This window comes from Pelophylax lessonae (genome assembly GCF_965119305.1).
Source record: "Pelophylax lessonae genome assembly, chromosome: 10".
Classification (NCBI taxonomy): domain Eukaryota; kingdom Metazoa; phylum Chordata; class Amphibia; order Anura; family Ranidae; genus Pelophylax; species Pelophylax lessonae.
The window spans coordinates 91,949,923-91,974,027 of NC_138777.1; the positions used below are offsets into that span (position 1 = coordinate 91,949,923).

Genomic DNA, 24,105 nt, shown 5'->3' on the forward strand with positions numbered 1-24,105 from the left:
TCAGGGTTTTATGTGGACCACTTGAATGCCTCTACACCAACCTTCTCAGACCATGGAGATGGCTTTGTGCAGTCATTGTGAAACAGAAAATTATATACACACCTTTCCATAATTTTCCTGTCCTGGTGCATCTTCATAGCAGCATACAATGCACCTGTGGACTTGACATACTGGCTTGTCAGGCAGTGACTTTCCACCACAAACGCACCAACCATTAGGGCTGGTAACCTGTGGTGTTTGTAGATGGGGAGCAATAATAATGATAGGGGAGATGATGACCTTGATCAACATTGCCTGGATGCCTTCACCTAAATGGCGACTGTTCTGGCCTTTGGAGGGCTCCCTCCATCTTTAGGTCCTTGCGGGGCTGTATGCTGCTTGCTCCATGCAGACTTGACATAGCAATCCATAAAACCACAAAAAACCTTACACTAGGAGGGTGTTCGACTCACAGCGATACACTCTCCCTGAATTGACCATAACATACCAAAAAGAAAGGTTTGACATAAATATGACCTCAAATTATAAATGTCAATATAAATAAAGAAATCAATAGATAATCTAAACTAAGTGTGTAGCCCAACACCTAGACACACAACTACTGCACACTAGGAGGAGTGCTGCTGTAATCAGGGACAGGGAACTCCATCGGTGAAGACAAAAGCAAGGGAAGGGAGAAGACAGCGCAGACCTCTGGTGTAGTAAAGGATCAAAGGGATTTATTAACCGCTTGCCGACCGCCGCACGACTATTTACATCGGCAGTCAGCCCCTCACAGGCAAAGTGACGTAGGGCTACGTCGCTAGCCTGTGAGGCTCTAGGGAGCGAGCGCGCGCCGCCGGAGATGCACTCTCGCATGGTCACGGACCCCCCTGCGCGTGTGCCCGGCGCACCCACGATCATCCGTTAGAGCGGGAGAAAGGCAGGCGGCTAATGTAAACACAGCCGCCTGTCAGTCTCCCCTGTGTAAGAATGGAGATCAGACGGTTCTACTATGTAGGACCGTTGATCACTGTTCTTACACTAGTAGCCACAGCCAATCACAGTTAGAAACATGCCCCTAGGACACACTTAACCCCTCCCTCTCCAATACAGTTAACTCCTTCACTGCCAGTGTCATTTTTACAGTAACAGTGCATATGTATAGCACTGATTACTGCAGTAATGTCACTGGTAACCCCAAAAGTGTCAAGGGTCCGATCTGTCCGCCGCAATGTCGCAGTCCCGCAAAAACAATCGCAGATCACCGCCATTACTCGTTAAAAAAAAAAACAACAAAAATCTTTCCCTTTGTTAGTAAATGCGATTGCACAAACCAATCAAAATACGCTTTTTGCGATTTTCTTTACCAAACATATGTAGCATAAAACAAATTGGCCGAAAATGTTAAAAAATTTTGATTTTTATATTTTTTTGGGGAATTTCATATAAAAAAATGTGAAAAATATTATTTTTGCAAAATTTACGCTCTTTTTTTGTTTATAGCGCATGATCAAAAAATCGCACAGGTGATCAAATACCACCAAAAGAAAGCTCTGTTTGTGGGAAAAAAAGGACGTCAAATTCGTTTAGGTACAGCGTCGCACGACCACGCAATTGTCCGTTAAAGTCACACAGTGCCGAATCGCAAAATAGGCCCTGGTCAGGAAGGGGGTAAAATCTTCCGGGGCTTAAGTGGTTAAAAACAACATATTATGTACCCACAAAATAAAATGTGTAGGAGCGCATATAGTCCATGAGAAAGAGCCCACTCAATACACAACACAGTCACAAGGAAAGGATCGATGAGCAGCCACAGTGTCCAACTCACTGTGTGGCCAGCTGACAGGTGAAGATCTGAGCTGGGTGCCAGAAGTCTCTGGTGCTCCTGCTCCACTTGCTCAATCCCAAGGACAGCTCTCCATGGACGATGGTCTCTTGGGGTTTTCAAGATTCCTCACCCTCTTCTTTAGCTAACCCCCAAGGGCTACCCACTCTTAGTTAAATAGACCCCCCCCCCCCCCCAGGAGTTGGAAACCCGTGTTCCTCCTCCAGATCCACCATCATCCACTCTTAGCTGTCCTTGGGATTGACGAGTGTAGCAGGAAGAGCAGAGACTTCTGGCATCCAGCCCAGCTCTTCACTAGTCAGCTGGCCACACAGTGACCCCGACACTGTGGCTGCTCATCCATCCTTTCCGTGTGACTGTATTGTGTATTGAGTGGGCTATATGCGCTCTTTCACATTCTATTTTGTGAGTACATAATATATTGTTTTTAATAAAGCCCTTTAATCATTTTACTACAGCCGAGGTCTGCACTGTTTTCTCCATTCCCTTGCTTTAGACTTGATATACTAGCTTGTCAGGCAAACACTTTCCACCACAAGCACAGCAACTATTAGGGCTGGTAACCTGTGATGTTTGTAGATAGGGAGCAATAATAATGATAGGCGAGATGACCTTGATCCACATTGCCTGGATGTCTGTTCTTCGATGGCGACTTGTCTTGACTTGTAGGCTGGGTTCACACCTAATAACGATGCAGCTCACAGCAGGGGTCCGGTGCATCCCTGTTCTATGTTTCAGGGACGAATCAGGCCAAAATTTTTGCTTGAATTTGGGCCTGAAATGGAGCTAAAGACGCACAGAACCCCTGTGCAATGCACTCCGCAGCCGTCCCGGAGATGTGTGAACCAGTTCCATTGAGAGCCGGTCACAAGCTCCTGTCATGCGAATTGGATGCGGGGAAACCCACATAAGTGTGAACCGAGCCTAAGAGGACTCCCTCTGTCTTGCGGTCCTTATGGGGCTGTAGATATTATGACAGTATTGGCTCTCTTTTTCCCAACATCTTCACTACTTACCTAATCCCTTTACCTTACAAGCAATGAGTGGCCTAACTGGGCAGTATTCCCTAAAGAAACAGCGCAAAGCAGCTGACTGAAATAAAAAGCAGCATGGCACAGTGATCCCAGAGCAACACTGAGAAGGAGATAGGAAAAGCCCAGGGGTAAATGCCATAAAAAAGGAAAACAAACCTGCAAACAATGGCCACATAAGCATCCAGCATCACCATGTGTTGCTCAAAAATGCCTTAAAACCATTTACACTAACTGTCACCCTTGGCCATTAGTGATGATATCAGCACCTGAGCATGTTTAGATTGCAGTCTGGGGCTCCCAGCGCCATCTTGAAAAAGGGAAAGCCAGGAAACAGGCCACAGTAGCTGCATCAATTCCTGCCATTCATGCTCAGTGAACTTGCACTGCTGCAGCCATCTTGGAAATGGCAAATGCCCACAAACACAGACAGGTGCAGGAAAGCACTGACACACAGAGAAAAGAAGGGAATAGCAAATGGAAAGCAAAGTGAAAATGCTGCCACTTACACCAAAGCTGGTTTAAAGCTTTCTTTGAAAGGCCTGCCCCACCAGAATAGGGCTCCAACCTCATAACCGCTCATATAGAGGCTTCCACTTAGGAGAGGCTGAACCATGCCCCCCAGGACCCTAGAATGGGGCTCCAACTATATAGCTCATTCAGAGACTGTACAGGAAGGACTTCCACCCAGGAGAGGCTGAACCTGGCAGAGGTGACAAGCAGGTTCACCCAGGGGCAGACTGGCAACTTTCAGCCCAGGGGGGCAAGTACAAACCAGAGGCCCATGGTGCAGCGACTCGGCCCCCCTCCCACTCTCCCTCTTCCCGGCCTCCTCTTGACCCCCATTCCAGGCTGAAGCTCCGGCCCAGGTACTCTCTACTCACCGGCCGAATCCGGGTTCCCAACCTGGCCAGCAGGGGGCAAGTACAAACCAGAGGCCCATGGTGCAGCGACTCGGCCCCCCTCCCACTCTCCCTCTTCCCGGCCTCCTCCTGACCCCCATTCCAGGCTGAAGCTATGCTCCAGGTACTCTCTACTCACCGGCCAAATCCAGGTTCCCAACCTGGCCAACAGGGGGCTATTACAAACCAGAGGCCCATGGTGCAGCGACTCGGCCCCTTCACCGGCTGAGACCGGGTTCCTGACCTGGCCAGCGGGAGGCGGTTGGAGGGAGTTGGGACAGCTCGGTCAGGGCTGGCCGGGGGAGGAGAGTCTCCAGTGGTGTATGGAACTGGCCTCTGCTCAGACACAGTTTACACCATCCATGCTGGGGGGGGGGGTTCCTTTAAGCATGTCTGTGGCAGAAGCGGTGCAGCCTTTTTACAGGACATCAGAGCGGCCCAGGGGGCAATTGCCCCCTGGCCCAGTCCTCCCCTGGGTTCACCTGACCAGGTGACGACAAGAAGGAAATGCTGTGAGCTGAGTCTGTCTTTGATTTATAGTTAACCAGTCCTATCGGGTTGTTGGGGGTGGAGCCACAACCCATTGTACGCTGCCAGGAAAAGGGCTTTATCTGAACTGTTTCCACAAAGTTGGAAGCAGATTATTGTTTAACTCCCCTTATCCCTATGTTTCCCCACAGAATAACATTTGAAAAGTTACATTTAAAATGTGTTGCTTGTTAAAATGCACAGCCCTGAAAATAATCTAAAAACCCAAAGCATAATATATTTTCTTTAAGCAGAGAACCTGTAGAATAAAAAGATAGTAGTTGCATATAGGGTGTTTTTTTTTTTAATTTATTAGTTTGTTTTTTCTAACTTTATTACTTTTCACAAAGAGGCTGATAAGCCTTTTGGTAATGATGTATTTTACATGACAAACCATTTTTACGGAGACGCCAGTAGTCTATAGACCCATTCATGTCTCCCCAGCATTACTTGCAAATACATCGAATATCACCAATATAAAGTTTTTTTTTTATTTTTTATTTTTAACCGCTTGCCGACCGCCGCAAGTAGATATACTGCAGCGGTCAGCCCCTCACAGGCAGAGTGACGTAGGGGTACGTCACTAGCCTGTGAGGCTCTGGGGAGCTCCCGCGCAGTCACTGACCCCCCCCCCCCCCGCGCGTGTGACCGGCGGACCCGATGTCCGCCGGTCACTCAGCGATCGTCGGGGGAGAGGGAGAAAGTCAGACGGCCAGTGTAAACAAGTGTCATTCTCCCCTGTGTAGGAACACTGATCATACGGTTCTACTATGTAGGACCGTTGATCAGTGTTCCTACAGCTCAAGCCACAGCCAATCACAGTTAGAATCACGCCCCTAGGGACACACACAGCCCCTCCCTCTCAAATAAAGTTAACTCCTTCACTGCCAGTGTAATTTTACAGTAACAGTGCATATGTATAGCACTGATTACTGTAGAAATGTCACTGGTAACCCCAAAAGTGTCAAAAATGTCAGTCAAGGGTCCGATCTGTCCGCCGCAATGTCGAAGTACCGCAAAAATAATTGCAGATCGCCGCCCTTACGCGTTAAAAAAAAACAACAAAAATGACAAAAATCTTTCCCTTTGTTAGTAAACGCGATAACTTTTGCGCAAACCAATCAAAATACGCTTTTAGCGATTTTTTTTTACCAAACATATGTAGCATAAAACAAATTGGCCGAAAATGTTAAAAAATTTAGATTTTTACATTTTTTGGGGGGAATTTCATATAAAAAATTGTGAAAAATATTGTTATTTTTGCAAAATTGACGCTCTTTTTTTGTTTATAGCGCATGATCAAAAAATCGCACAGGTGATCAAATACCACCAAAAGAAAGCTCTGTTTGTGGGAAAAAAAGGACGTCAAATTTGTTTAGGTACAGCGTCGCACGGCCGCGCAATTGTCCGTTAAAGTCACGCAGTGCCGAATTGCAAAATACCCCCTGGTCTTTAAGCAGCCAAATCCTCCGGGGCTTAAGTGGTTAATTTCTGGCTGTCGCCTGCTAGAACCTGAGCATGGCAAAATTAGAATTGCTCAGAACAGAGTGATTCCGGGTTCACAGCAAAGTGGGAGGATATGCGATATGAAATCTTCACCAATCTCCTACTTCCGCTCTCGCATCCTAAAATCCTAAAATCTTACACCAAGAGTTGCTCGGGGGTACTACGTAAAAGTAACGCTCAAAAGTAACCATTTTTACATCGAATTCAAAACCCAAGTAATGCTCAGGGTAACTCTAAGGAGGTGGAATATCTTTATATTCAATAGCATGATCTTTACACTTCACTGGAAAAACATAAACGCAATCATTTGAAGATCCACATGTCCATCTTATTTGGCTATATAGTAGGTGAGATGGTGAGGTGTCCCCAATTTTTTCATGTACTAGTATAAGTAGTTAACAACTTGACATACATGGCAGATGTATGTCAGACATGGTGAGCCTGACTGCACCAAAAGAGTTAAAATCAGTAACCACTGAAAAAACAAGCTTTTAGGATTGCTGTGAAGTGTAAAATAACAAAGCTTATATTTTTATCACGCCCGGATACTGTCATTTAAAACTGTTCTCAGTTACCAACACAAGTGTGAAAGCCCCCCATTCCTTTTATATACTGCGTCAAGATTATTGATGCCCCTCATGGAGTTCCTCATTATCCCCTCTGACTGTTACTCCTTCATTTTGTGTACCTTTGTTTAATAATACAGTAAGTACGAACGAGTTTCGTTTCCCGGAAGCTCCTTCGTAAATTCAACTTGTTCGTAAATCCTCGTACACACGATCAGATTATCGGACGAATATTCGTAGGTTTTTTTTGTTGCATGCTAGTCTTGTATCAAAAGTGAAGAGGTTACTCAACATACGAAAATTCTCGTACGACAGACTACAACTTCAGAAGGGATGTCATGTGTTGAATTGTTTTGTATGCTTTCGTTTTTGAGCATCTGTAGTCTTGCTCTTACATTTTTTTCTGATAAAACTGTACTAGGTAAACAAAAATTGGACGTTATGTTCATGTTTGATAAAAAATTATAGCCTGCACCTTCAGCTTTTGTCGTCCGTAAAGTTGGAATCGGCTTTTGAAAGCATCATACTAACAGAAAATCAGAAAAAAATTTCAGAAAAATATCAGAATATCGGCAGATCGTTCGTGTACGAAATTTTACTTCCAATTTTTTTTTATTGTGTGTACGGGCCATTAGTCCAGTAAAGATCAGAGCTTGTAAACAAAGGCAGTGAGCCCCCCCCTGTAAGAGCAAACAGGAACAGCATGGAAGATCGCTGCACCAACATTGATTGTGTTGGGATAGCGACCTGTCATTTTTTTTTTTTTTTTTTCATTCAGTTGAATGTTCGTATGCGCAGGGCTTACTGTATATATATATATATTTAATCCATAATCAGAAAATGAAATATTCCTGGATATGAGTGGGATCCTTCGACATAATCACATATACTGTATATATTCATAGTGATTTCTAGCGACTCATGATCTCCAATTGCAATAATGACTCAGGATTTGCATATATAGGATTATTAAAATAATTTAATGCAGGGACAGTGGATTTTTCGTATCCCAAAACAATAAAATAGGACAAGTTAATTACATTTGCTCATAAAAAGAAAATAGATTTGAACTTTCTTTAATGCTGATTATTATTTTTAAAAATGATTATTTTATAGCACTGTCATCACCCATGGTGCTGTACAAAGTGGTAAAAACAAGAGACAGCACTATACATACAATGTTTCCAAAGACAAGTACATACAGTATAGCAAAAACAAATACAGCAATAACTAGACATAATAGTAAAGAGCCCTGCCTATATGAACCTACAATCTCAACATATACATTTATAGCATGGCCTGCACTTTTATTTGATTTAATATGTGAAATCACAATGACACAGTGTTTTATTTTTTGGATAGTATAAATGAAATGGAATGTTAACTTGGACCTTCACACTTTCATGGGTCTCTGCAGTAAAGCATACCATCTCATGGCAGCTAATCCACAAGCCAGTTTCAGTGCAGTATGTTTCTACAATATCAACTGGGTTGTGTTTTAGTGTTTTAAAGGGAAAACTTTGTTTTTGGCATCATTTTTACCCCTCCTAGCCACTGTTACTGAAACCTCCAACAGTGAGCTGCAGAGGCTACAAATCACCAGGAGCGTAGACCGAGTGTCATCTCTGAGCTCATACAGGAGACAGGTCAGCCTCCAAATCCACAAGAGCCTGACACTGGGCTGACAGTAAAGATAGTACAGCTAAAACACAGCGCACACATTTCCCTTAGGTTGGGTTCACACCCAAGCGTAGTTCACGTGTATTTGTGTTTTTTCAAACCTTTCTGCTTGTCACACATAGGACAGCCCATTCACTTGAATTGGCCGCTCTACGTGTGGCAAAAGCCACAAAGAAGTTTTGAAACTTTTTTTGGAAATACACGCCTGCTACCAGGGCTTGGGGTGCAATTAAAGTGATTGTAAACCCTCACATACGTCCAGTGAGGTGACTGGGCTCCTACACAAGTTGTACCTGTTTATCTGCAGTCTTCTCTTCACTACATCTGTTTAAAGTACTGAAAATATAAAGCTTGTCTGAGTGTTCAGAAAAAAGGGGGTGGAGAACTAAAATTACACTCTGCAGAGCTCAGTGAGTAAAGCCCTGAGAGCTGATTGGAGGGAAGGGACACACACACCTGAGGCTGTCAATCAGGTGGAGGTCCCTCCTCTGTCACCTTTTTTCTCTTGATTGTCGGAAGTGATTTATGCTGATAGCAGAGGAATGAAGCAGCAGAAATGACACTTTGAGCTGCAGTTTGCATGTGAGCCCTAACAAAGCTGCTTTTACAGGTATTTGAGCTTTTATTTCAGCTTGAAGAAGTTTATGTTTTTTTGTGCTCATGTGCATGTTTTTATTGAGCTTCTTCAAGCTCCATTGAGCTTTTTTGAGCTCTTTGGGGCACCAGCTACTCTCAAAAACATGAGTTTGGAGGGGGGGTTATGCCTGTAGGAACATATGCCTGAAAACGCCTGAAATAGCCATTGTGTACAAGGACACATTGGCTAACATGGAGGGAAGTTTCCAGGAAGAAAAAAAATAAGAGTTTAAAAGAGCTAAAAAGACTGTAGGAGCCCCTTCTTTAAGCTCCTTTGAGCCGTGTGCAGGAGCCCTTAAAGGTTTTAATTGAAACAGGTACACACTATGGAAGGATATGCTTTGTTTTTTATTTTATGTCTGAGGTTTACAACCACTTTAAAGGCCCGTACACACGTACCGATCGTCGGCATACAAACGTCGGTGGACGAAGGATCTGCCGATTGTACGCGTGTTAGTATGGTGCCTCCGACAGATGTCTGCGCACAATCCGCGGACAAAAGTCTTTCTTGCAAACATGAAAATTTTTGTATGCCGACACCAGAACGGACGATTGTTCGCCTGTCAGTACACAATTCGGCCGACAGACCGCAGATTTGCAAGACTGGGCATGCTCAGAAAATAGAAAACACAGGGAAAGTTAACCATTACATGACATCACTTCTGCAGTCGTCGGACAAAATTCTTGTGCTGTCCTTGTGCTGTCTTTGCACTTTTCAGCAGACACCGACATCCCGGGGAGAAAAGAGGAACATTTGTAAGCCGACCATCGGTACGTGTGTACGGGGCTTAACAATTAATGGCACTGCAAGCGCAATGCCCATTTACAGTATGTTTACAGCACATTTCCGAAAAGTACGGCAAAGCGCACATTCTCTCTGCACTTTGTCACACATTTCAGAAACGCTGAGTGTAAAATGGAGATTAAGAGATTGCGCTATTATAACAACATAAAACTGCAAATTAAGATTTTAACTTTTAAATGGATCTCTTAATATATTTCTTTTTTTAACGATTAATAAGCTTGTTAAATAGAAGCAGCAGTTTGCAGAGTGGATGCAGCATTATCAATAGCGGTAGCAACTACAGTGATATGATGGTGTACTTGGTCCCAGTCCTCTTGCAGTCCAGTAGAGACTGCCTTACTAAAGGCATCAGCAATACCTGGAAAGGTGACCACGCTGGAACTCCGAGATGCCCAAATGACATGACTGTAGAAAGAATAAGGTTTATGATAAATAAATGCATAGTACCCCTGTTTATGTTTATCATTATACCTATACTAAGGCACCATTCACAAAGGCGTTTTGCCAAATGTGAATCTCAGTGGCTGCTGGGATTGACAGCTGCGTGCAGATAGATTACGATGATATATTGCCCATTCACTGCAATGATAGGCTGTTGGCAGTCACAGCTATTGGTGCCTGAATGCATCCAGCCTATAAATAACTTTTTTCACCACTACTTTACCTTCATTTTGAAATATATATAAATTACCGGAATTAAATAATTTATAGGTTGGGTGAAAGGTTTGGTATAATATAACTTTTTTTAGTAGTTAAATAATACAATTTTGTACAGGTCAATACATAAGTCCAAAAGAGGGAGCTAAAAATATGCACTGTTACTGTACTAATGAAACTGGTAGGGAAGAGGTTAACACCACGGGTGATCAAAGGGTTAAATGTGTCCCTGGGGGTGCTTTCTAACTGTGTGGGGGATGGGCTAGCTGGATGAACACAGAGACCTGTGTACCTAAATAGGAGGAACACAGAAGCCCTGTATTGCTTACTGACAGAACAGCGGTCTGCCGTGTTTACATCTCCACAGGGTGCGACTGTGGGTGCCCAGCATACATCGCGACCGCTGGACCTGCTGATTGGCTCCCCCTGTGGCCAATCGGCATGTGCGCTCCACCCACTAGCTGTCCCGTAAAACAACGTACAGGTACGTTGTTTTGCGGCACAGAGCTGGCCTGCCGCAGTATAAGTACAGCGGCTGGTCGGCAAGTGGTTAAAAGAAACCAGTATTAAAGACTATTGAGGCTGCCATTGCTGATGTATTTTTCTGAAAATGCTAGGTGCCTGGCTGCCACACTGATCCAATGGCTTTATTATTTTCTGAGGCAGTGGCCTTGAACAAGTATGCAAATCAGGTGTTCTGACTTTCTAAGCTATATACCAGTTTTGGATCAGTGGCTCAGAACCTATTGGAGTAACAGCCAGGCAAATTATATTATCAGATCAAGGACAGCAACGGCATTCCATATACTTCAGTCCAATACAGGTTTCTTTTAAAGTATCCATGTCACATCAGATTCATAAAAAGATGAGAGCACTAACAATGCTTCATGGATCCAATTGATTTTTCTTTTTTTTTTTTTTTGCCAAAGTAAAGTTCACAGGAGAACACAAAGCATTGTGTGGACTCACTCATCCCCATCCATCAGGGCATGTATTGTCTAAATCAGCCTCTCTCAATGTTTTCAACACTTTAAATACATTTCTAGTCTCGAGGAACCCCTGCTAAAAATGAAAAATCTACAACTCATGACACATTAGTGTGACAGTCAGTGGGAAGAATGATCCTTACTCTTGTCATCATTGGGAAGAATTACCCCCTTACAGATGGCTAAAAGGAGCAATGGTGTCATTGGGAACTTATCTGAGAGGTAGAAATTGCCCATTTCTCAAGGAACCCCTAGGAACCTCAGGAGGAACCCTGGTTGAGAAAACCTGCTCTAAATAAAAGCCTAAGTAACACTACAATGCGGTGAAAGGGTTAAGAAAAAAATCTATTGTCATGTATACGACGGCTACTCCATGTATTTTTTATTATATGTAATTTGGTACTCTAGTCCAGTGGTCTCCAAATTGTGGCTCTTTGCTTGTTTTTATTCGGCTCTTGGGGCACTTTTTTGCCCTGACTGACACCAATGAAGGGGGCACATTTCCTCCCAATGACACTAACAATGGAGCCCAATGATATCAATGATGGGGCACAAATCCCCCCACTTACACCAATAATGGAAAGCAATTATTCTTACTAAAACACAATGAGCATTATTTTTTCCCACTGACACCAGGACCTTTTCTACCACCACTGGCCACAGTACGGCCCTCCAAAAGTCTGAAGGACAGTAAACTGGCCCTTTGTATACAAAGTTTGGAGACCCCTGCTCTAATCTAACAACATTCAGTTTGATTACACTGTAGTGATTTTTTTTTACATTTTGAACACCACATTTGTAATTAAGTCACTTTTGACCAAAGCTGTTGAACAGATGATGAGTCTCAGTGAGGATTCCTCTTGGCTGTAACCTCAAAGCCTCCATATCATGACATCTTCAAATGTAGCAAAGTCTATGCTTAGACTGTGTGCCTGAAAATCCATGCTTGTTCTTTTTTTTTACAGCTAGACACTTAAAACTAAAAAAAAAAATGGCAATTTGACTTTTGATGGATCTCAAGCTTGTAAAGTACTATACCTGTAATAAAGTTTATGCGGGAACGCATAATGATTGATGAAGGCTCGCTCCACCAACATTAACTGGTCATTGATCATTCGGACTCTAAGTGGGCTGGAGAGAGAAAAACACAATCATTACCCTGGATTTTCTTATCACAGGAGGTAAATAAAGAATAAGTGGGGGACTGATACTGAAAAATGACCTGGTGGTGGTGTGACCCTTTAACACGGGCTTTTCGATCAGGCTCGTCTGCCAATTTTTTCAGGCAGACCTAATCGGATGCTCCATGCACCCCTATGGAGTAGCGGATGTCAGTGGTGACATCTCTGCTGACACCCGCTGCTATCCAATCCAATGTGGTCTGTGAAATCCAGACGGATGGAAACCCTATTTGCCATCCGTCTGGAGGACTGGATAGGATGGGATGAAAACAGACAGGTGGTCCGTTTTCATCCGATCTACCATAGAGGAGAGCAGGGATCTGACAGCTCTGTCTCTGCAAAGTAAGCGGAGACGGAGCTGTCATCCTCCTACTCAGCGGGGATCAGCAGATCGATCCCCACTGAGCAAAACAGAGTCCGCTGGGTGGAAAGCCCGTGTGAAAGGACCCAAAGAGAGGGAGCAGAGTTGACTTTACCCTGGGCACATAAAAATGACAATGTCCTGGTTTACAGAAGCTACCTTTTTATCATCAAACTTCTAAGATTGTTGAGAATTTAACGCAGAATTGTTCATGGAAAAATATACTGAGAGAAAAATGAAGGCTGTCATTGCTGACGTCTTCTATAACAATGCTAGCTGCCCAGCCACTATTGGCTATATTATATTGTAAATCACGGACCCAGAACAAGAATGCAGATTAGAAACTCAGATTGAAGTCAGAATTCCTGGTTTGCATATACAACATATTTCAGGTCAGCTAACGTTTTCAGAAGGGATCAAGAACGTTCTCCCAGTACGTGTTTCTTTAAACCTACACATCCCACTGGTCAAGATCATCAGTGACTTGCCGAGTTTCAATCAGTGTGTAGCCGTCCTATTCCGTCACAACTCAATTGTTGGAAAAGCCACTGATCAGTGTCACCTGACAGGGTTCAGAGGACATTGTCAGAATGAAATTTCCCAGCAAGTGACAGCGTCAGAATGCAATGTCGTGGTAGATGTGCAGCTGTCAGAATACATGTCCCGCTGTGAGTAATTCCTCCATCTACCATCTTTTCTGTGGATGGAAAAACCTGTCAGTAACTGTTTGGCCAGCTTTATAGTTTGTTGTATATTTCTAGACCTAAAATTAAATGTTATTTGTAATAAAAACTGTTAATAAATATGATTAAGTTACATGATAGCATAAGACAAAAGATCGTACCACATAATAAATACAGCACGCAATAAACATTAAATGAAGAAAAATCCTCAAAGAGAATATAAATTGTGCCATTATGCAAAGAAGCCGATTTCATTGTGGGATACACCATTTTCAATCCAAACATTCTTAAACCTTGACAAAATGGGGGAGGGAGAGCTAGTCAAGCGGAGTTTATCCATGTGAACCAGATTTTCTCATATTTAGCTGGGCAGCTTCTGCTCATATAAGTCTGCTGGTACAGGAAGATCTAACAGCAGTGGCGGCCGCTCTACAGGGGGCGCAGGGGCGCCGCCCCCCCCCCCCCCAATCTGTGGCCAAATAAAAAAAAAAGGAAAAAAAAATACCATCTTCAGCCCACTAGGGGCGCCGGACTTACTGGTGGCTATGGGGGGGGTGGGGTTTTGCAGAGACACCGATTGGTGGCCTTCTGGGGGACATTGGGGCGCAGAGCAATGCACCCTGACACTCCCCACTTTAGTGATGTCCTGGCTGTGATTGGTCCAGACTCCAGCCTGGACCAATCATAGAGGACATCCCGGGTGACGTTGCGTGGGGGGCGGTGCGTGCGTTAGTCACGCACCGTCCCGAAGTCACCTTCCTGCCCACCGTCAGAGAAGAGGACAGCGGCGCGCATGCGGAGGTCGAGGAGGAAGAAGACGTCCGAGGTCCGACAGAGTCTCCCGAGTGGCCAAGTCCCGAGCAGCACGCCAGGCACAGTGACGACGCGCATGCGGGTAGAGGAGGAAGAAGACGTCCGAGGTCCGACCGAGTCTCCCGAGTCCCGAGCAGCACGCCAAGCACCAGGGTGAGGTAAGTGAAGTGATGCCTCAGGGGGGGCCCACACGCTGCTTTGAAGGGGGTACGCACGCACGCCGGTCTCTGCATTGAAAGGGGGCATGTATACTGGTCACTACATTGAAAGGGGGCATGTATGCTGGTCACTACATTGAAAGGGGGCATGTATACTGGTCACTACATTGAAAGGGGCATGTATACTGGTCACTACATTGAAAGGGGGCATGTACGCTGGTCACTACATTGAAAGGGGGCATGTATAATGGTCACTGCATTGAAAGGGGGCATGTACGCTGGTCACTACATTGAAAGGGGGCATGTATACTGGTCACTACATTGAAAGGGGGCATGTATGCTGGTCACTACGTTAAAAGGGGGCATGTATACTGATCACTACATTGAAAGGGGGCATGTACGCTGGTCACTACATTGAAAGGGGCATGTATACTAGTCACTACATTGAAAGGGGGCATGTACGCTGGTCACTACATTGAAAAGGGGCATGTATAATGGTCACTGCATTGAAAGGGGGCATGTACGCTGGTCACTACATTGAAAGGGGGCATGTATACTGGTCACTACATTGAAAGGGGGCATGTACGCTGGTCACTGCATTGAAAGGTGGCATGTACGCTGGTCACTACATTGAAAGGGGGCATGTATACTGGTCACTACATTGAAAGGGGCAAGTACGCTGGTCATTACATTGAAAGGGGGCATGTATACTGGTCACTACATTGAAAGGGGCATGTATAATGGTCACTGCATTGAAAGGGGGCATGTACGCTGGTCACTACATTGAAAGGTGGCATGTACGCTGGTCACTACATTGAAAGGTGGCATGTATACTGGTCACTACATTGAAAGGGGGCATGTACGCTGGTCACTACATTGAAAGGGGGCATGTATACTGGTCACTACGTTGAAAGGGGCATGTATACTGGTCACTACATTGAAAGGGGCATGTATACTGGTCACTGCATTGAAAGGGGGCATGTATGCTGGTCACCACTGTTGGTCATCTTACTTTAAAAAAGTAATTAGTTACAGTTACAAATTCTCCCAAAAAGTAATTGAGTTAGTGACTCAATTACCTCATTGAAAAAGTAATTAGTTACTCAGCAAAGTAACTGTAACTTTTTTTTACTATTCTTTAATGCAATTACGTTCTATAAGATCTTTAATAGTGGTGGCAGTGTAGCACAATGTGGGGGTCTGAGTCCTCCTGACTGTGTGAGTAACTTTATTTTTTTTTTCTTGGTACCTGCTGCCTGGAGTGGCTGGCTGTTGGTGGTGTGGTACACAGGTGGTGGCAGTGTGGCACACTGGTGGTGGCGGTGTGGCACACTGGTGGTGGCAGTGTGGCACACTGGTGGTGGTGGTGGCGGTGTGGCACACTGGTGGTGGTGGTGTGGCACACTGGTTGTGGTGGTGGCGGTGTGGCACACTGGTGGTGGTGGTGGTGTGGCACACTGGTGGTGGCGGTGTGGCACACTGATGGTGGTGGTAGTGTGGCACACTGATGGTGGCAAACACCGGAGTTACAGGAGGACCATGGACCGGTCCAGTGGTGAGTTATGGAAGAAGATAACAGTATATATAATATTTTCTATTTATATAAAATAATGGATGTGGGGGGGGGGGCTTTTGTTGGGTGTAATTTTTTTTTCTGGAGGGGCATCATTTTATTTTTGGACCCAGGCAGCACAATGTCTTGGGCTAACCCCGTGAAAAGCAATTTTCATATGTCCAGCAAAGCAACCCAAAGCCCATCAACACAAGACTCTTACAAAGAGCTTTTGACTTCTCTCACCCCTCCTTGCCTTCCCTATTATGGTGGCCATACATGGACAGTTGTTACCCTGAGAATAAGAAATAATGAAGAAGACATCTATCTTTCCATAAGCCACAGTTTACCTTCCCCTTTGGCCAATGTCACCTTAATGCTAAAATATTTTGGAATATTTGAAGAGAATCAGAATTATGTAGTAGAAATAAAAGAATATTTATTTTCTGTAACTTACTCATAGTCTTCATTTTTCAGTTCACTAACGATTTTGTTGAGCTCCTCAGAATATTTCTTGTACCTGTCTACAGCATTCTTTACTGGGTCTGAAATACAAAACTGTCAGTTAGATTTAAATTGGAAGCTTTCAGCCTTCTCCCAAAATTTTTTGTATGTCTAATGGGATTACAGGATTTTCTGCTGAGTTCCACACATGATGTAGTAATCTTATATGTATGGGTGGTTCCTGCGCTATCTGAGGATATGTATTTTTCCCTTCTTACTGCTGCACCACAGTACTGGTACCAGGAACCAGTTAATACAATGTATACAATTTGGGTGGGTGATGCGCTTCAGAAGTGAATATAAAGTAAAAATATAATAAATGTATAAACTGGCGTGGTAAAAAGTGTTCTAGTGATAAAAAGTGTTGGTGTTGGTTAAAAAAAGGTGATCCAATACTTCATTTATATCTCATATATATATATCAATACAAGTAAACTATTCCAGTTATCTTCTATACAATAAAGTGCTGAGTGTTTATACTTTCCTAAAAGGTATCAAATAAATAAACCGTAGACAAGATAAAAATAAAGATACTTCAAAAAGAGATACAAAGTGCTGTGTGCTCATTTGCTTAGATCAAAAAATAAATAAATAAAGTGCTGTGTTTATAGTGTCCATATATATAGAGATCCAAAATCAGGTGTCATTCCCTTCGATATCATTAAATAAAACAAGGTGCTCTCATGCAAAGTATAAGTGTTGTGACTTGTTGCCTCCACCAGGTGTCACATCTAGGTGCTCTATCTTCTCACCTCAATAAGGTGTATATTGCGCCTGTATACAAGCTTAGCCTCCGAATATCATATAGGCTTTACTTATTCCGGTATCTTGCTCCACTTCCAAGTATTTCCTGTCCTGTCCTGTTTAGTATTTAGGGGTGCATACACTTTCCGTCCTTATATCGTGGCCTCGGGCTCAGTAAAAACATAGGGCAATCATGGTGCAGTATGTCAAACAAGATATTTTATTAAAAACGTAGTTGCACTTACAATTTGTAGATCATTTGAATGCGGATAAAATCTCAATACAGCGTGGGGAGCGTTATCGCTCCGATCTCTAACGTCACTTCTGGTAGTCTGGCGGCTCCTCCTACGCGTTACGTCACATCACGTGACTTCCTCAGGGAGTCAAGGAACCCATGTGTTGTGATTTTCAGTTTACCCCCATATGTCACTGTTAATTTTTGAAGTGCAAACCCTTTTCCTTCTCTTTGGTGATAGGTCTTAAATGCATAGATCTTTGGCCTGCACTGTCTTCCTTGAGGTGGTTGTCAAAAGATGGCACCACATGTTAGCTATAAAGATCCCTCTTGGGGGATAATTTACTAAAAGCAAATAGGCTCTCCACTTTGGAAGGGAAGTTGCGTTTGGCACGGGAATCTGCCCCAGAGCTTAATGAATGTTGTGAAATTTCATTTTGCAAAGGATAGCCGAGTATAAGAAAAGCAAAAAAACAGAATTTTTGCCTGCCCATGATCGCATATTGAAAGCCAGGGAAAGGACAAGGGGAGGACAGGAGGAGGCACCATGGGCGCCCTAAGGGAAGGGGGTATCCCAGTTTGGCATCTTTTTCCTGAGCACTGGATGACCTTGTCCTGCCACTGATGGAAGTCATCAGAGCTTCATCTCATTCTGGGGAAAATTCCTTTAAAAGTGCCACTTGCAAAGTGAAAAACCTATTTGCCTTCAGTAAATCAACCCTATTGACACTGATGGATCCACACTGACTATTCTCATAGCTACAGATACAACACAGAAATGAAGAATGGATCTTTATGTTTTTTATTATTATTTTTTTATATAATTTTTTATATATTTTTTATATTTTTTTATAATATGATTATATGGGCATTTAAAATATCTTGTGTGTGCTATTTACCTGTAAAAGCTAATTTTGCACAAATATTAAAAAGTCCTGAGACTGCTGCTGAGTGTTGCCATCCAACATGTGAAGTCTGCATTCCCAGCAGGCTCAGAGCTCAAGTGACACTCTAGTATTCCCCTTTACTCCTCCCTTGGTAGCTGCATAAAGGGTTATGTAGAAGATAAGGAGAGGGGAGAAGGAGCTGGGCCAGCACAGACAGTAATTAGGCACTCCTAGAAGAGGAAAGGGCTATGACAAGCAGGGAAGTAGGGGGCTGCGTTACAGAACTGACTGGTCAACTTTTTTAGCAAGTTCAAAAGCACATTGCAAGTGCATAAAAAAAAAAAAAATCACTTCTGGAAATAAATAAAACAGTACAAGTACAGATTTAAAATACTTAATTTTTCTGTGTGTTTACCTGCAACTTTCTAAGTTGGTGACAAGGTCTCTTAAAGGGCCAATTTACATTTGTGTGGCTGTTACACACATGTGTTAATGTAAAAATTAGACATCCGCATCATTATTAAAATAGCTCAACTCGCAATCAGGCATTGTCAGGCCTTGCAGCACTCTGAAATGCATGCGCAATACATAAGTGAATGGCGCTGTAATGCATGCATTCCTACAAAGTCACTTCATCTCAAGCATATTGATTTCAAATCCTCATCAGCATGTACAGTTTTGCCTTTAAAGTACACATGTATTGGGAAATAAATGACTACCCTATCCTAACTTCTGGATAGCAGGCACTGTAATGTACTAGATCAAATGATCTCTTGTAACAATAATTCAAATATCTTATTACCTAAGGAGATTTTCTTTGCTGTAAGGTCAGCAGAGAAGGTGGAGGCAGCAGTGTTATAATAGTTTTCCAGGGTCTCTGAATAATCTCTTGGTCCCAGCGGAAGGATGAGACTGTCTGCAAGTCGAATTAGAACATTCCCAGCAGTACGTGCCACAGCCTGGTGGCTGGTGAATCCTACAAATACATATCATAGCAGAGATAAATATCTACTTGAAGACCAAGCCTTTTCTGTCACTTATTGTTTACAAGCTTAAATCAGTATTTTTTGTTAGAAAATGACTTATAACTCCCAAACATTATATATATATATATATATGTATGTATATATATATATATATATATATATATATATATATATATATATATATATATATTTTTTTTTTTTTTTTTAGCAGAGACCCTAGGAAATAAAATGGCAAACATTGCAATTTTTTATGTAACTCTGTATTTGCGCAGCAGTTTTTCAAATGCTTTTTTTTTTTTAAATACACTTTAATGAATTAAACAAAAACATAATATAAATTCCAATTTTTTTGTAAAATATGAAAGATGCTGTTACATCTAATAAATAGATACCTAACCTGTCCCGCTTTAAAATTGTGCACGCTCGTAGAATGGGAACAAACTACGGTACTTAAAAATCTCCATAGGCACCGCTTTAACATTTTTTAAAGGTTTCCTGTTTAGAGTTACAGAGGAGGTCTATTGCTAGAATTATTGCTCTTGCTCTAACGTGTGTGAGCACTGTTTACATATGTGTGTGCAATCTAATTATGCGTTCGCTTCTGCATGCAAGCACGGAGGGGATGAGGGTCACTTTAAATTTTTACTTATTTGTTTATTTAATTTTTTATTTTTACACTGTCCCTATAACTTTTATTCCTATTACAAGGAATGTAAACATCCCTTGTAATAGAAATAAGGATGACAGGTTCTCTTATATCTATGGAGATATCTGGGGTTAAAAAGACCCCAAATCTCTACTTGATCTTTAAAAGCAAAAGATCAAAAAAAAAAGTTGGTAGAGGGGGGATTATGGTGTGGGGTTGTTTTTCAGGGGTTGGGCTTGGCCCCTTAGCTCCAGTGAAGAGAACTCTTAAGGCGTCACCATACCAAGACATCTTGGACAATTTCATGCTCCCAACTTTGTGGGAACAGTTTGGGGATGGCCCCTTCCTGTTCCAACATGACTGCATACCAGTGCACAAAGCAAGGTCCATAAAACAGGGATGAGCGAGTTTGGGGTGGAGGAACTTGACTGGCCTGCACATAGTCTTGACCTCAACATTTATATTTCTACGGTTTATACCATTTTAACTCTTAGAAATAAAAACTGGTAGAGGTTTTAATTCTTCTCTACCGTATTCATCCCACTGGATATTGCATAAAATACTGCATGGTTTCATGAGATAAATACCACATATTTCAGGAAAATACTGCATGCGGTATTTTAGAATCATTTTTTGATATACCAAAAAACTTTTTGAAATACGCTATGCAGTATTTTTCCACATGTATTAAAGCAGTGGATGCTGCTTTGTGAATGGAGCCCAATTTTTGGTATATGCAAACTGGGAAGCATTCTTTGGTAGCTCATGATGTTATAAAAGAAAAATAGATTACAGATGCTGCCTTCACTGTATACACTACAGACACATGATACTGCAGCCACATATGCAAGACAAATGAATTCCCCAATTGTTACCTGGATCAATGTGATCAGCTGTATATTTAAATGTGTCATATGCAGTATGGTAAGCTGGATAGATTCGTGCTGACGTCTTGCTCTGTAGGATGGAAAAATATGCAAGTCAACGGTGCATACTAAAATCAATATGGATTTCCTTGAAGATTGATATTAAATACAGACACAAAGTCAAAATCATACAGTGATGATTTCCTATATATAAATCCAGGTTTTTTTTATTAAGACAAGGATGTTAAGGGTATTTATCAATAGTATTAGCAATCAAATATCCAAATACACAAAAGTTTTCTGTAGCAGTTTGCTGTAAATTACTGTACCTTGCATTTGCTTATCAATCAAGCAAAGTAATATAGGTAAACATAATATAGAGCAATACAGTATATTAGTAATATGGGTTATTACAACCAGACTAGTCCACCAGTTTAAAAGGAAACAATAATGATTTGGCCAGCTTTAATTCAATTTCTTTAAAGGGTTACAAGTAAATAAACTGATCTTTAACCACTTAAGCCCCGGAAGATTTTACCCCCTTCCTGACCAGGGGGTATTTTGCGATTCGGCACTGCATGAATTTAACGGACAATTGCGCGGTCGTGCGACGCTGTACCTAAACGAATTTGACGTCCTTTTTTTCCCACAAACAGAGCTTTCTTTTGGTGGTATTTGATCACCTGTGTGATTTTTTGATCATGCGCTATAAACAAAAAAAGACCGTCAATTTTGCAAAAATAACAATATTTTTCACATTTTTTTTATATGAAATTCCCCAAAAAAATGTAAAAATCTAAATTTTTTAACATTTTCGGCCAATTTGTTTTATGCTACATATGTTTGGTAAAAAAAAAATCCCAAAAAGTGTATTTTGATTGGTTTGCGCAAAAGTTATCGCGTTTACTAACAAAGGGAAAGATTTATGTCATTTTTGTTGGTTTTTTTTTTAACGCGTAATGGCGGCGATCTTCGATTTTTTTGCGGGACTGCGACATTGGGGCGGACAGATCAGACCGTTGACTGACATTTTTGACACTTTTGGGGTTACCAGTGACATTACTACAGTAATCAGTGCTATACATATGCACTGTTACTGTAAAATGACACTGGTAGTGAAGGGGTTAACTTTTTTTTAGAGGGAGGGGTGGTGTGTGTCCCTAGGGGCATGATTCTAACTGTGATTGGCTGTGGCTTGATGTGTAGGAACAATGATCAACGGTCCTACATAGTAGAACCGTATGATCACTGTTCCTACACAGGGGAGAATGACAGGCGGCTTGTTTACATCAGCCGCCTGCCATTCTCCCGCTGTCACGGACGATCGTGAGTGAGCGGCGGACACCGGGGGGGTCCGTGACCGCGCGGGAGCGGGAGCGCGCCTCCGGCGGTGCACGCTCGCTCCCCAGAGCCTCACAGGCTAGTGACGTACCGGTACGTCACTTTGCCTGTGAGGGGCTGACCGCCGCAGTATATGTACTTGCGGCGGTCGGCAAGTGGTTAATGTCAGTCATTCATGACATGTATGAAAGAGGTAATTTTAGAATTATATAATGAATACGGGGTGTTTCCATGACCATGCATTTGCATGATTTTCCAAAAAGATGTCCCGCTAAGTAGCTGCACACTTTTCAAATGTCTCCCTCTAATTGATACCCCACGGTGAAACAGAGATAGTGGGTGTCTCTTACCTCGCTCATTCAGCCTAATTAGCTGTGTTTTGAATAGAGCTGAATAGCAGAGGGTCAAATTAAATCTCTTTACAGTGGGGGTGTGACTTGGACATGGAAGATGCTCAGAGCTTGAGCTCCTCTCACATTGCTACTTCACATAGGGAGGATTTTCGACTTTGTCAGCCCACCCTGCTAGGCCACAACGCCTGAGGGCATCCTCTCAGCTGCAGGGAACCACTAGATTCAGGCGGGGTTCATCTCCTTTTTTTACAGAGCTTCAGACAGTCCAAGGAGAAGCAGTCAAGATGTCCCTGGAACGGGAGCGAGACCCACCAACCACAGCACTACCCACTCTATTCACAGATTCACCCATACCATCTCTGATGTATCCAACATTCCAGGGGAAAGCGAAATAAAACAACGTATTTGTTCTTTGTTCAACACAACTGAGGCACAGGCTTGAAACTCTTGAGCTTAAATTTGAGGAGGCTCTCCCCCCCCCCCCCACCATACCATTTATACCATAAAGTATAACTAAAGGCAAAACTTTTTTATTTGTGTGCAGAGGTATTAAAACCCTTGTCAGTTTTTACTGCTGTCTGAGCCCCTGTTACGGAGATTCACCCTCTCCATTTGACCTATTTACCATGATCATTGAAAGTGAAAGTAAAAGAAAACCCCAAATTTTGGGTTGTCCCCAGAAAAGTAACAGATGGGAAATCTTCCAATGAGGACACTCGTTCTGGTGACCTGGGGGTCCCAAAGGAATTCTCTTAATTGGAGGGATTTCCTCTCACTTCCTGTTTAGAGATGGGGCGGGGAAATCTCTGCAATGGGACACAGATGGCAACAGAAATCTGACAGGTGTTATTACCCTCCCTTACTCTATCCAAAATGAAAAAAAAAATGTTTTGCTAATAGTTCTACTTTTAAGAAAAATATGTGGCATGAGACCAAAGGATTGAATCCCTCCTTTGTCAGCGAGATAATTCCAAAAACTGCGAGAGTATATACTGTCAGAGTATGAATGTACATATTAGGGGATTGCCTGAGGCAACTGTGCCCAAAGACATTATTCCGACACTTCAAGGGATCTTTCAAAAAATCTAAGGTCTTTCATCATCAGGCCCTAATGAAATTGATAGGGCCCACAGAGCACTCAGGCCTCCTGCACAAGATGCAGATAGTATTAATGACATTATATGTAAGCTGCACATATATACTATGAAACAGATCCTAATGCAACGAATGCACAACGACCTGTACTTTGAATTTAATGGAGCTCATCCCTCATTTTACCTGGACTTGTCTAGGTGCACCTTTTTTGCAGCGCTGGGCATTTTGCCCCTTTCTGGATGCCCTTCGTGCTCCAGGCCTCACCTATAGATGGGGGTTTCCCTTTTAGCCTTCAGGTCTAGAAAATGGTTGGATTGAAGCACCAATTTAGAGAGAAATTACCTTTCTCAGTTTCTCCCCCAATTGGAGCTTGAACCTGTGGACTTCCCATGTTGGTGATGCACTACATACATTCCCGTGCCTGCTACACCTTAACCATGACTGCCTGAACAATAAAAAGGCCATTTCTACTGACTCAAAAGACCATCATCAAGCATCTTTCTCCGCAGACTTCCTCCATGAGAGACGGACAAGAAACCTGCAATGCACAACCTCTGTCCAGTCTTTTCTTTACC

At 42.7% G+C, this 24,105-nt stretch overlaps 1 protein-coding gene across 1 annotated transcript in view; it reads right to left on the reverse strand.

Annotated features, from left to right (window-relative positions):
- Positions 1 to 9,695: 9,695 nt before the first annotated feature.
- Positions 9,696 to 24,105, reverse strand: part of NAALADL1 (N-acetylated alpha-linked acidic dipeptidase like 1) — a gene marked incomplete at its 5' end in the record, with an annotated part of 93,347 nt that continues 78,937 nt past the window's right edge. The window contains 5 exons of the mRNA XM_082270601.1: positions 9,696 to 9,887; positions 12,164 to 12,256; positions 16,331 to 16,418; positions 19,046 to 19,219; positions 20,751 to 20,832. Of these exons, the coding sequence (XP_082126727.1) occupies positions 9,704 to 9,887; positions 12,164 to 12,256; positions 16,331 to 16,418; positions 19,046 to 19,219; positions 20,751 to 20,832 (621 nt within the window). The 3' untranslated portion in view covers positions 9,696 to 9,703. The remainder of the gene's footprint in view (positions 9,888 to 12,163; positions 12,257 to 16,330; positions 16,419 to 19,045; positions 19,220 to 20,750; positions 20,833 to 24,105) is intronic.